Genomic DNA, 14839 nt, shown 5'->3' on the forward strand with positions numbered 1-14839 from the left:
TTAATTTGTGGATTTCCTTGCATTCTTAGTGGGGTTTGGACCATCAGTTGTGCTGTGCAGACGTCACTGACAACTGTTAGAATCCATATTACGGGAAGAATCAGACAAAGAAGGAGAAATGACAGTCCATCATTACTATAAAAACTGAAGTAAGTCAGTCCAGGACGTCTAAGACGAAACTCGATCCCATGAGGACTAACCCAGGAACAGAAGACCTGGGGTCACGTCTGTTTGCTTAGAAGTTCATCCAAGTCATCAGCCTCAGAAATCACAAGTTAACACCACCTCGGGTTAGAACCCAGATTAATGCCTCTCATAATTCTAGTAGCGGACACATCTCTACATCAACTGCTCAGAGGAAAGTGGATGAAGTAGGCCTTTATGGTCAAATATCTGCCAAGAAACCACTACTAAAAAAAAATTAACCATCAGATGTTTATTTGGGTCGAGGAGGAAGGAGAAAGGAATTTTTATTAGACCAATAGAAATCTGTTTTCTGGTCTGATCAGTCCACATTGAAGATTTTTGGTTCTGTCTTCTGCATCTTTGTGCGATGCAGAAAAGGGGATGGTCTCTACATGAATGGTTCCCACCATGGAGGAGGAGATGTGATGTGTCGGGGTGTTTCGCTGATGTCACTGGATCGATTCAAAATTGATGTCACGCTGAACTAGCATGATGACCACAGCATCCTTCATGTAATCCCATCCAGTTTATTAGCTGCCCAATCATTTATTTTTCAACAGGACAATGACCATAACCACACCTCCAGGCAGTGGAAGGGTTAGTTGACCAAGAGAATGACGGGGTTTGAGTCAGTAGTCTACGCAATCATGAAAAAGACTGCTTACTCGACAAATGTCCAGAAGACAGCCGTTGGCACCCAATCACAAAACGTCATTGCTTAAAAAGCTGGTAGTTCCTTCCTCATCCAAGCATATAGGAAGATGAGGAGGAAGAAAGTTAAGCCGATCATATGACTCCTGATGACGGAATCAATTTCCTCAGACTCTCAACAGTTCAAACAGAGATCCTCTTGCAAAAAGAAAGTGTAGTTAATTTAAACAAAGTTGGGTGGAAGGAAAAAGCGTGGTAAGGAAAGGTGAACCAGCAAATGGTATACCTGTGCTGTGGAGAAAGAGTATTGAACCATCTGGTCCTCTCTTCATAATGAAGACGTTTGGACACAAAGGTCCCAGAGTCTGGAGAGCCACAGAATCCACGTTACTTTAAAGTCCTGTAGAAGTTTCCAATCACAGGTGATTTGAGTCCATGTCATCTGCTGATGCTGGTGCACTGAGTTTTCTAAAGTCCACCTTCAACACCATCTATCAGGACATGTTAAAGTACTCCATGGAGTTGCTGATTTCATCTGTCCACACCGCCACAGGTATCAATAGCTGGTTCAATACTATATTGCCTTCTAACTTTCTGACACTGAGTTTTGGGTTTTCTTTATTTGTAAGCCACAATCATCAACATTTTCAAGAAATAAAGGCATGAAATATTTCAATTTATGTTAAAATCATCTATATACAGGTAATATATGGATATCGCTATCTGAAATAAAGTGACAAAAAAAATCTTGAACTTTTTCAGGATATTCAATTGTTTTTAGATTTAACTTTGACAAAACGAAACATAAAATAAAACAAAAAAATGATGCATATCCTGCGTCACAATTTCTGAGTAACTGTTTTGGGCAGCAGACATGATGCATGGTGATGTGCGCGTCAGTGACTTTGTGGAGGTGTCGGTAGACTTGTGCTCTTATATTTCCTCTTGCTTTGGCGGCGCTGGATGGAGTTCTCCCGCCGGCAGCAGGGGAGGGAGAAAGGGTTGAAACGAATTGAAAGTAACGCTTCAGTGTGGGTGTGTGTGTGACCACCAGCAGCCCGCTGACGGATCTCACGCTTGGTGAAATCAAACGAACCTCTTTCCGTCTGAGCTGGTTCTGGTCTCGGATCAGCCCACACCTCATCTGGTTCTTTATGACTAACATTATCAAATTAATGCTTTGGCACTGAAGGGATTTTAAACAAGCGCACAGAGTCCGTGGGGTCTGTAGGCAGGAGCCACCCACACCGGACGCAGACTGGACCGGGACACCCAGGGGAAGAAAGCTGGAATTTTCTCTGGATTGGCGCCTCGAGAAGACCCTGACCCATGTGAGGACACCCAGCGCTCAGAGGTACATGGATGCATGTGATGTCCAAAGAAGCGCCATGAATAGCATATAAACTAGAAATAACTACAAGGGCTGAGAGGTGGACGTTTGACATATTTTAACTTCATAAAGTTTTTTTTTGTTTTGTTTTTTGAGCTGGGAGTCTTCATCTTCAAGAATCTGGTTTGGGGTCATTATCCTCAAAACTACTGAGCGTTGCTTCTTCAGACACTCTTTTGGTTAAAAAAAAAAAAAGAAGAAGAAGCTGAAAAGTCACATAATACAGGCGTTACATAGTTAATGGTAGTAAAATTGGATGAAGACGTTTTGGCATCTGGTTTCTAGCAGGAGCTGAAACCCAATGCAGACATGCGGGATGAGATATGATCTCCTTCTTTTTGGCCACAACCAAGAAGATATTTGGAAACCATCTCATCTTCATGATCAATAACTATAATAATCAGTTTTGCTGCTGATAACAATTAGATAATTTAATCCTTTATCAACAGATAAACTAATACAGGTAAATTAGTCCACAGGGTCCCTCCTGTTTGTTCCCAGGCTGCCTGTCTGAGCTTGTCCCAACCTGTGGATACTGTTGATGTTTCCTGGCTTTCGCCCCCGGCTCTTTTCTGGCATTACCTCTGATTTCAAATATCTGCACCTTTCGCATCTCTGCCTTATGTCTGCACTTGGGTGACTCTCCTGTGACACACAACTTTCACCACAGACACGACTCTTGATGAGTGCTCCGATTAAAGTGCATGACGAGTCGCTGAGTGGGTTGAGATGAGGTGAAAACCCTTTATGTACGTCTCCCTTCTCTTTGCTTCATCTTTTCTAGAGTGCGTCCGGATGGTCACTGGCAGCATGACATCAGTCAGATTTATGACCCTCGTCTTCGTAAGTTTCTCCCAGCAGCTTCTAGCACTGACACTGGAATTAGGAGATGTGACTAATGATCTAAAGTGAAATACAAATATCAGAGCTATGACAGTTATATACTCATTACATTTTACAGGCTTGCACTTTTTATTTAAAACATGTCATCACCTATTGTGTGCATCTGACATGTTTTCCTCCTCTTTGCCCGATAGGTGTTCATACACGAAATCGACCTGTCTAAGGCGGCCTGCTGCAACTATTTTGAGGTCCAGCAATGGGTACATGATCATCATTTTTTCATTCGGACGCCAAGTGCTTAATTTCACCTTCATGTTTTCGTTGTCCACACCGGTATATCGTGATTTAGTGTGGGATAGTTTGTGCCTTGTTTCTCGTGCAAAAGCTGAAAATTCCTGAGACAGAATTCCGTCTCGTTAGAGTCGATCTTTCTCAGTCAACAGTTGATTTGTCTTTCCTGGTAATCCAGCATCATCCAAACAGTTATGGCTTCATTTCTTTAAATGAAGCAATAATATCAACATCCTAAATCTATTTGTTTGAACAATTCACGCACCAAAAATCTAAATGTTCACACAATTACTAGGGAATTTCCATCAGTGTATTTCTCTTCACTTTCTAGAGTGCAAATCTGTCAAGCATTATCTCCTTCATAGAGACCAAGGATATGAAGGTAACGTACTGAAACAGCGAGCATCACTGACCAGCTGACAGTCGACTATAAATTCCTTTTGTTCTGCAGAACTGTACTGAGTTCTATTTCATCTGGTCTTTTCTCCGATGCCCAGGACAGAATAGAATGTACCATCGAGAGAGAGGCGCTAAATGGAAGAAAGATTACACTCAACATTCTTCGACATTGCTTCGATCGATTTGTAAGTCAGCCGTACCAACATGTTCTGTCATGTTGTACATGATACTGCTGTGTTGTTAAATATTGTTTTTTACGTTTTATTTTTTCAACACAGGAGAAGCCTAAGGTTATTAGTGAAAAGTGTGAAGGGGGTGTTTCTCAGACCGTTCCTTTCTATCATTTCATGTGCTTGACTGCAAAGGTTGTATCTTGTTCAACCAGTCCTCCAGCAGGTGATCAAGATGACACTCATCCCTAAAACACTCAATTTTAATCCAAATGATTAAAGCTTGTAAATGATTGCTATTATTGCTGATGGCAGTAAATCAGCACAGAAGCCTACTAAAATTGTAAATCTCACGATTGTCTTCTCTCTTCTTTCATCACAGCCTGTGAATACGGTGAGTTTCTGAGTGTGTGTGTGTGTCAAGTCAAGGTGTGTCAAGTCGAGGTTTTTCTCTACTATTTATTCTACCAGATGATATGTAATGATAAAGTTTGTTGCAGTAATTTTTGGTACATTGAAATTATTTGAAGCAAAAGAAAAATGTTTTTGCCTTATCAAAATAACTGAGGGTGTGGGGCGTCGGTGTGACGGAGGGACTGCTTGTCTGTTAGGTCTTGTTAGCCTGATTATTATTATTTTTTCTTATAACACATTACATTTATAAATGGTGGCTCACATTTTCTAATATTGGTTCTTTTTTTTTTTTTTCTTAGATACCATGTGCAGAGAAATAAACGGTAAGACAACCCATTGATGTAATAAATGCATGTAAATGAATTACATTCACAGAATACATAGTCATCTCCTGCAGCATTCCATCCCCCCACCCACGCACATATATCACATCCGCAGAGGCAGACACTTTGTGGAATCTTGCACAAACGTGCTTTACAGTAACACATCTGACATGATTTGCCCCACGTGTAGCTGCTGGGTAGCTGCAGCTGATCAGCTCGTGTCACCACACATTAATATTCCTACTACAGTTTCCACAGTAAGATGTTAACTGACTGACTGATTTCCCACCTTCAGCTTTTGGCCAGACATCATCAATAACCTCACCAACAACAACAGCAAGGACATTGTCTGAGGCCATCTTGAGAAATGGTAAGATATGACTGGAGGTTGGGTATCTGTTTTGGTAAAACTGCAGGTATCACTTATTCACAATCAAATACTGTATATTTGTGTCTTTGCTCACTGAGGAGATATCAAATAATAAATCATTGAGATCTTGAAGCCTTAAGTTGATATTCGAATCGGTCAGAATCTGTTTGCGTAACAAGTTGACTGTGTCGTTACGCTTCAATAATTAATTACACGGATTTCCACAAAATCTGAAGAGGAGGTTGGGCGTGGACCCAGGAAAGTTTACTCCAAGTTCACGTTTCATGGATGGGATTAAGGACATTTACAGAGCTGGAATCCATTAGTGTGTGCCTATGTGCGTGTGTGTGTGTGGGTGGGTGGGTGGGGGGTAGACTCTTTCAGCTTCTTGTTTAAGTTTTTAAAAAAGAAGCCTAAAACAACCCAACTCCCCCCACTGCGTAGCAGAGTTATTGTGGAATCTGTACGGTTTTAACATCTGTTAGAGCTGGACTGACTATAGAGGGAATATTTAATCTGTGTCCGCTCCTCTGAACACCAGTGTTCTAGTCTGACAGTGACATTTACATTTGTAATGACAGAAGTTTCTTCTTTCCAAAGCTCAAACATCAAACAGAAGTGATGAACAAGGTAAGAATTCTCCCTGTTCTAAACACTTTACTTGTAGCTGATTATTGGAATGTTTCTGCTGTAAAATATCATGAAGCAGCGGGAAGGTGAACAGCTTCAGTGTTGAAGGGTGTGTTTATAATTTACAGCTATAGTTCTCTGTCTCTCTCTCTCTCTCTCTCTCACACACACACACACACACACACACACACACACACACACACAGACACACACACACACACACACACACACACACACACACACACACACACACACACACACACACACACACACACACACACACTCACATTTCTATGTTGTAGACAACCAGCCAAGATTAATAAATCATGAGTAAATAAAGAAATAATGCATGCGAAAGAATGTTAAAGAATTATACTACTACTACTACTACTACTACTACTACTACTACTACTACTACTACTACTACTACTACTACTACTGCTATTACTACTACTACTACTATTAGTACTACTGCTGCTGCTACTACTACTACTACTAATATTACTACTACTACTATTAGTACTACTATTACTACTACTGCTGCTGCTACTACTACTACTACTACTACTATTACTACTACTATTACAACTACTACTATTAGTACTACCATTACTACTACTGCTGCTGCTACTACTACTACTACAACTACTACTACTACTATTACTACTACTACTATTAGTACTACTGCTGCTAATACTACTACTACCACTACTACTACTACTATTACTACTATTACTACTGCTACTACTAGTACTACTACTACTACTACTATTAGTACTACTACTATTACTACTACTACTGCTACTACTATTACTGCTACTACTATTAGTACTACTACTATACTAATATTACTACTACTACTGCTACTGTTACTACTACTACTACTACTACCATTACTACTACTACTACTACTACTACTATTACTACTATTCCTAATACTATTAGTACTACTACTATTACAACTACTACTAATGCTACTACTACTACTACTATTACTACTACTATCACTACCGCTACTACTATTACTACTACTAGTAGTAATAATTATTATTGTTGTTATCTTTATTATTATAGTAGCAATAAAAACCTATGATCAAAACAGGAAATCACACGAGGACTACATGAATAAAATACAATAGACTAATATACTTCACATTAACACAAAGTAATGATAATAAAATATATTAACCCTTTATGGTGCACTCACTGAAATACTATAAAATTCAAAAATTCAAACTTTAGAGTGTTATTGGAGGACATGGCTAAACTTTTATAAAAATGTTTCAAATTTTTGTCAATGTCATAGAAAATAAAGGTGAAATAAAATAAAGTACACTACAGAAGCTGATATTGTTATATATTTTGTTGAAGTAGTTACCGTAGTAACTCCCTGTACTATAAAGTCACTTGATCATTCACATGTTAGCTTTAAGAGAAGTTGTCTCTGCTCCCGCCTGAAGGAGAGCTCTTCAACCTGAAGGCGGTGTTACTGATGTCGGCCGTCCTCCATGTGGTTGTGCTGCTGACTTTCTATCTGTGCATGCGCCGGCAAAGGAGGAAGGACTTCGGACCATCAATGAGTCTCAGCAGACGCTCAGAACCTTCATGGCTACCAGTATGTCACCTGTTCTTAGATCTCAGTACCTTTCGAACGGTAGTGTTGGCTCCTCCTCCATTTGGACTTTCACCTCGTAAACAGTTATCTTATCTGATCCCAAGTCAAGAGCTCTAAGTACTTTTGGCGTTCTCTGTCGGCTAAATTATTTGTCTCAACACGCATCTTTTATGACTGCTTGTGCTCACTACAAACTTCTTTGCTCTCTTGAAATGCTGTAAATATGCATCTGCTCTGTTTCAACCTGAAACTATTATTTACCAGGTATTAGGCTGGAATAACAAGATGATATTAGAGGCCTGAGTCACTCTGGTAGTTGGAAAAATCTCAAATCCCATTAGTTTTTATCGTATTGATTCAGCATCATGCTGTTTAGGGTTTTTTTTTAGATTTAAGGAGTAAAATGTCTGGATACTTCTCTCTTATTTCAGTGGGAAAAAAATGAGCATTTTTATCTAGTTTTGTCCAAAGAAAAGTGTCTTATTAGCTAGCCACTGTGTGATGAAAAACAGACTGCAGAAAGTACCTGGACTGATGAGGTCAATTTAAGGAGTACATCCAGACAGGATGGGTGTTCTGATTTACATTTTTATTTTGAAATATTTTTTGCTCCTTTTTACACACATACAGACCTCAGCATCACATCAATTTCACTGTCATTTCTTTGTCAGAATGTAATCCCTGTGTCAAACACAGCCCCATCAGAAGCTCAGCCATTGACTTCCTGACAGAGGTACTGTGCTGAATAGTTTCCATTTCTGGTTAAAATGTACTGTGTACAATTTTCAATGTGATTCGCTCTGTGCCTGTTATTTGGGGTGCTGTACATTCTACTAATGATCCAGTGTTGATTTGTTTGTAGTACCAGTCTGTTTATTGGTGTTTTAGCCACACTACTTTTATATGTTTGGCTCCTGAAACTTCAACAGCTCAGATGATTAATTTAGTGAAGTTGAAACAGTCACTAGAAAAGGTTGAAAAGACAATGACAGCCAAAGTTAGTCGGTAAGTAAAGTTTATTTATACAGCACCTCTCAGAAATTAAAAAAAAAAAGAAGAAGCAAAATGGGAACCATAAACCGAAGATTAAAATAGTCATAACACCCTTCATCAAACTGAAAGCCTGTTTAAAATCAGGTCTTCAACTGCTTTTAAACATATCAACAGAATTTAAACAATGCAAAGAGGCAAACAGTACATTCCATTGTCTTGGCCCTACAGGTCTGAAAAGGGTGATCCATTAATTTCGTAATGCGGGTGTGTGGGATCACAGAAAATTCCGATCTGATGGGCTCAGAGTGTGGGCCCCTGCGTGCAGATGTAAGGAGCTTGTCCATGCAAGGGAAGTTGTCCAACATGATAGATGTCCAAACTGCTCCTTATTCAGACTGTTATATTTCTGTCAGCCGTATGAGATTAAAGCATGAATTATCATGTCCTGCTCAACCTTTGGACACCATGTTCTAAGTTTAGATGGCATTAAAGAAACCATTTCCGATTGGCACTGATGTCTGGGAAAACGGAAGTAATTACTTGGAATATATTTTGATAAAGCTCGATGGGAATCAAACTCTCACGCTCCTCCAAGAAAAATGTAAGGGATCTACACTGAGCTATTTAAGTGATGTTGTTTCAACATGTTTAAAATAACGGTGGCCCAAACCGGTGGAAAGGGAAATTTCTACAATAGACAAACCAAAAGAACTCAATACTGAATATATTATGTAATAAACTAAATTAATGTGCAAAAATGAAACTCACATCAAGTCCAATGCTATGCTGTGCTATGCTATGTTATGCTATGGTATACAGTAATCCCTCGTTTATTCGCGCTTCAAGTTGCACAGATTCAATGCATCCTAAATCTTTAGTATGTAGTCATGTGATACCATACGCGCATGCTATTGGCTGACAGCATCCGGAAGCGCCGGTGTTTTAAAGCGTGGGAAAATGTAATACAGATGGTATTACCATCAGATGATAAGGTGGTTTAATATCAGTATGGGGAGGGTTTATAAACGTTTAAATTACCGTAAATAATAAAATTAATAGTTTGTCGATATATCGCAGAATTTCTTTTTTCACGGGTGGTCCTGGAACGCATTAACCATGAGTAACAAGGGATTACTGTACTATGCTATACTGCACTATGCTATGCTCTGGTATGCCATGGTTTACTATGGTATGCTATTGTATGCTATGGTATACTATTTTATACTGCACTATGCTGTGCTGTAGTATCCCATGCTATACAATGCTATGCTGTACTATTCTATGCTATAGTGTACTATGCTATGCTGCACTATGCTATGCTATTTAATAGAGGAGACAATCATTTTGGACTTAAGTCTGTTAGCACTCAGCAGCTACATGTCACATATATTAGAAATATGTGTCACTGTAAGATCTCCTTGTTTCTGATCTCTAATGTAATATGTAGGATTCCGGAAGATAATTTGTGTATTTTAATTAAATAAATTAGTATATGGCATTTGCTAAATATTAGTTAAACATTGAGAGGCCAGCCAGCAACCCCTGATTATACTCACGTCCCAGACTGTTACTTTTACCATGTGATGGTGGTAAACACCTACTGTATATGTCTTCCAGTCAAACTCACCACTGGCATCTGCAAAGTGGGACGAAGTAGAGATGTCACGTTTACTACAGGTAATTACTGACATTTCACAGAATGCGAAAGCTTCATTAGCCCAAGTTGTCTGATCCAATAGGAAGACGGCTCTCACAAGAGAAAAGCAGAACCCTCAGAATCTGGCATAGCAGGAACCAAAAGTATTCTGCTGTAACAAGTACATGGCACAGCTAATATACTTTATACAACGATGATCCAAGTAAAGTATGTGTTACTATGAAGGAAAATCCTTGCTGGGATTCTAAATGAATTTTATTCGAGTTTACATAACCTTTTTTAAAGGGTTCTCCAAATTTGCAAATTGTAATTAGTTCTTGCCAAGATTTTGAAGGAACAGTGAAGTCAAAATGTACCAGGTGTATTATTTGAAGTACATAATTTAACAAAAGTTTTGGTGGTATTTTTATTTTTTTATGATCAATGGGGACTTTGGCCAAACAAAATACATCATAAGTTATGATGCGCTCCCTCACAGCGGAAGTGACACAATCGTAGACATCGGAGTGAATCCATGTCAGTGTCACTATATGAATTTACAGCAAATAAACAACTTAACAAGCCAATTTTATCATATTTATTTATCGCAAAATCATCTCAAATCATGTCATCATCATCAGATACGGAAGAGGAGTTCCCTGTGAACCCAGCTGGGGGGGCTAATTATCCTCTATATTTACGACCCGATGTTATAACTGCATTATAACTGCAAACTATACAAGCCCCTCTATGATACCAATCAAGGAGATAGCCCCCCCAATGAGGTAATTGATGTAATTTAGTGACAAGCCCGGGGGAAACAGACCCAATCAATTGACCTGTCTATCGCTGTTGATATTGTTTACTTTTTGATAGATCTGCTGTTGACTGTAATATAATAAAGGACGCAGATCCACTGTGAGTAGCGGTCGATGCATCAACAATTAAAACCTTCAGTAATCTAAAAGAACAGCCTCAGAATTTGCTTCAAGTTAATGATCAGCAGAGGAAGAGAGCATTTTTACCAAAGGTTAAACAAAATAAAACAAACTTCATTCAGAATCCCAATTAGGATTTTCCTTCATATTGACACATATTTTACTTGGATCATATTTATATGACCTACACCAAAAACTTGTTACTACTGAGTACTGACTCAACCCTAGCTAAGACGGTCGTTATGACTATTTTAGCATATAGCAGTGCTGTATATGCAAGTGTAGCCTATAGACTCTTTGACTGGTTGTCTGATGGACTACTATCTGTCTTTGTCACGCAGTCCCCTGAATGTGAATCCATTGTCAACCAGCCACATGAGGAATGCCACTGGAAATTCACTGCAGCATTAGAATCCTACTGACAACACGGCCCCTCTATGTTATTGGTAAAGAACATTTGTTGGATGATGGAGCAACAGTGACACCTTAATGATTGGCTTGAGTCGATATCATGGAGGATTACGTCAAAGGTGAATCCTAAAGAAAACTTAAATGTGTTTAAACTTCAACCTGCAGGTTTTTTCAGCTATGCTGTATTTGAGTACATCAAACCGCTGTACTTGTGTGGAGCTGTCTATCTGTTGTGACAAGGTTCTTTTTCACAGTCTGGAGGGAGTCTTTGAATGGACTTCATTTTTGTTGTAACTTACTCGTCTTCATTTCAATGTCAAGGATGAAGAAGAAAACAATATTGCAGATTTTTCTGTCTCTTCTGATAAAATCCTTTTAGTCACCAGCTGTCCTGCTCACGTTCTGTTCAGTCATGTTCTTCTGATCAGATTCATAACAGCATGAATGCTTTGTAAAAGGCAGAAGAATGTTTTTTAAAAATGTCAGTTACATTAAGAATCCCCTCTACATTTCTCGATTTTATTAAGGTCTGTGCTTTTACTGTATGCAGTTTACATCTTTTTTAAGAAGCTGAAGACATGTATTTGTACTGTTGGTTAAATAGGATGTTTATAATTACCATGACATTTTGGGTTTTTACTATTCTAAGTTTGATATTATGATTCATTTGTGGTACAGTATTGGTTGTGAAACCCCTGGGTTGCTTAAAATCTAAATACCAACACCATAAAAAATTGATATGCCTGATGCTGATTGACAAAGTCTAACAAAAGTTTCATTTTTGTTTTCCATTTAAATTGTTCAGCAAAAATGAATGTAATGTGACTTCTGTTATGCCCTTTTACACAGCCTGTTCAAGCGAGTGTTGCTCCCTCATTGCACTTTGCCTTTGTCTGTGTACAAAGCCCTTTTTACGGAGGTCACATACCTGTCTGGAATTAAATCTCTCTCTGTTGTTGGGACGACTTCCTCTGCCCTACCTGTCTGTTCTTGACTGTTCCTGGTCTGTGTGTTGTACTGGAGATGGTGGTGGCAGAGATGGCAAGACCTGTGGTAGTCAGCAGCATTGGTAACACTGTCTGGGCCCATCGCACCTTGACAAACCCTGTCTCAACTCAATGTCTGTCTCGAAAAGGTTTCAATTGCAATTTCCAGTATCGATCTCTCTCTCTCTCTCTCTCTCTCTCTCTCTCTCTCTCTCTCTCTCTCTCTCTCTCTCTCTCTCTCTCTCTCTCTCTCTCTCTCTCTCTCTCTCTCTCTCTCATTAATGGTAGGTAGTCCGGCACAAAACTTCTTGAGGCTTCTTTTTTTCCACTCAAGGTCAGCTACTGGACAAACAATGTATAATATTCAAATATACCAGTGGACATCAATTTAAGGTGTGTGGTATTTGGCAAAATGTCTGTGAATGAAACTGTCAGTAAAATAAAGAAGTGTGTAATCCATGTATTATTATGTTGTGTCTATGTTGGTGAGCAGCAATATTTGAATGAAAAATGCTGGCATGGAAAATAATAATCATTTTTTACAGTTGGGTATGGAAAGTGAATGTGTTTGAGATGACACCCATTTGTTTTTAATGTTCTTTGTTAAAAACAATAGTTTCTCCAGGGTGCAGGCAATTTGCAGGACTGAGGAATGTTACTGCTAGAGATTGGGGTAGACATATTTTTGCCTCTTCCAGTTTGTTGTGTGTGTATGTGTGCTGGTGGTGGTGGTGGTGGTGGTGGGGGGGGGCTGCAGCTCCATCTAGTAACACCAGACTTCAATATTTGCATCGATGCCATCACATTGTGCCTTCATGACTACATGACAGTGTCATCAAGGCAATGCCAGTTTGTTGCCTAAGAAATAAGCAGAGGATTTTTTTTTTTGTGTGAGATTAGAAGTTCATGTAAGTGCAACTCAAAGGGAGTAAAACTATTTTCTTGTGTAACAACCTAAACAGATTGTGATGTTGAGGGTCATGGTGGTGAGGAGGAAGACAGGGAGACAGTGATGGTGGTCCTCATCAGAGAAGCACATCCTGCTTTTTCTCATTTTTTTCTTTCTCGTGTGCTCATTTTGAATCTCGGGTCCAGTGTACTGAAAGACACATGTCTGGATTCTGTCGAGCGCCTCTCTTTCAGGAGAATCCACAGCCAAAACAGTTCCAATGAAGTGTTTTGCCATTTCTTCTGTTGGGCAGTGATCCAGGACTGAAAAGTAAAGGCATGAGCCTGAAGTTAGAAACCCCTTCCCCTTCAGAGAGCTGTTGATGAACAGTCATAGGACCGTCAGACATTCAGCGATGATCCCATACTTCTTAGAGGTGATGAGGAATATGTCTGTTGTGAGTCTTTCCAAAGCAGCAGGCACTGGCTCTCTTTGCTCAAAGACTCTTTGCAGTATATTATATTTGCCGCTCCAGCCGGTTTCCGATTCCTGGAAGCGCTTGAGTTAGGGTTTCCCCAATAATTCTTGTATCTTTTAGCTACAATTTTAAAGAGCATTCATTAAATTGTCAAACATGCAGAACTGCAAAAAGAACTTGCATCATTAAAGAAACTTTAATCAAGCCACAGAATTTTCCTTGGCAGTGGTACTGCTCCTGAAACACCCCATAACCTTATTGGAATTGGCCATGAGGTCAGAGAGCGTGGGATCTGGTCAGGGCCCTTCATGACTATCAAACTGAGTGTGAGCTACACATATGGCAAGATTAAGCAAGAACTTCTTGCACACCTACCCATGCTAGCAGCCCCATTACAAGGATTGTACTTTTTTCTGTAATAGCCCATTTCCTCATGATTGAAGGTTTTACCTGTGCAACGTCTTCCACAGTATCATGGGAAAATTCTGTACTGTGAAACCAACTGTGTTTAATTTGCTGCTGTCATATAGTGCCAGGTGACAGTGAAATAGGTCTCCCTGTTCCCTCAAGCATCCACCGTGGCTTTCATAGCCTAAATGAAAGGAAGAGCTGAAGTAAAAAAGTTGATTTGTTATGACACTTCACTTTGTCCAGAAGTAAAAAGAGCGATACCGATCTTAGTTTGCTTCCTGTCACCTGATTACTTTAAGTCTAGGAAGACTTGAGCAAGACTAGAACCCAACTCCTGCCAACACTCTGACACTGAGCCCAACGCTTGGCGTCTCGTGGGCCAAATAGGGTGAGTAATGATTGTCTAAACTGCTACAATATACAATATAATCATTGGAAAGCAACAGTACAATGTGCAAAATTCTATTTATAATAAGTCAGTTGATTCATACAGAGAAGACATGCATGGAAGGGAGAAAACAGAATATAACCTATTTTATCAGTAGAACAACTATGTATTGTGTGTAATGCTGCAGGTAATGCCAACATACTCCAGCATACTTGATATACATAGTTTGACTTACAATTCAGTCAAGTTTTTTTTACTTTTAATTTTAATGTTATTTTGATTGATTGATTGATTGATTGATTGATTGATTGATTAATTGATTGATTTAGCTATTTATTTATTTATTTATTTATTTATTTATTTATTTATTTATTTCTGAGATGAGAAGAATCTGGATAACCCGGTGAGAACCTACACAGACATATAC

The 14839-nt window shown here is 39.1% G+C and overlaps 1 protein-coding gene across 4 annotated transcripts; it reads left to right on the top strand.

Annotated features, from left to right (window-relative positions):
* Positions 1-1750: 1750 nt before the first annotated feature.
* Positions 1751-12823, top strand: LOC137610067 (uncharacterized). Of its 4 annotated transcripts, none has more exons than XR_011038405.1 (14): positions 1751-2191; positions 3012-3070; positions 3265-3330; positions 3693-3743; positions 3859-3945; positions 4039-4156; positions 4313-4324; positions 4644-4667; positions 4963-5037; positions 5638-5667; positions 7128-7282; positions 9893-9952; positions 11191-11379; positions 12535-12823. XR_011038405.1 is itself a non-coding variant. In XM_068337494.1 (13 exons), the coding sequence occupies exons 2-13, from the start codon at positions 3023-3025 to the stop codon at positions 11269-11271; spliced, it is 807 nt and encodes a 268-aa protein (XP_068193595.1). In that variant the 5' UTR covers positions 1751-2191; positions 3012-3022; the 3' UTR covers positions 11272-12515. The 4 variants fall into 4 exon arrangements, 2 of the variants coding, with proteins under 2 accessions (XP_068193595.1, XP_068193596.1); XR_011038406.1 differs by lacking the exon at positions 12535-12823 and adding an exon at positions 7954-8015 and having other exon boundaries at positions 11191-11268; XM_068337494.1 differs by lacking the exon at positions 12535-12823 and having other exon boundaries at positions 11191-12515.
* Positions 12824-14839: the final 2016 nt, after the last annotated feature.

This window comes from Antennarius striatus, chromosome 16, assembly GCF_040054535.1.
Source record: "Antennarius striatus isolate MH-2024 chromosome 16, ASM4005453v1, whole genome shotgun sequence".
NCBI classification, from domain to species: Eukaryota; Metazoa; Chordata; class Actinopteri; order Lophiiformes; family Antennariidae; genus Antennarius; species Antennarius striatus.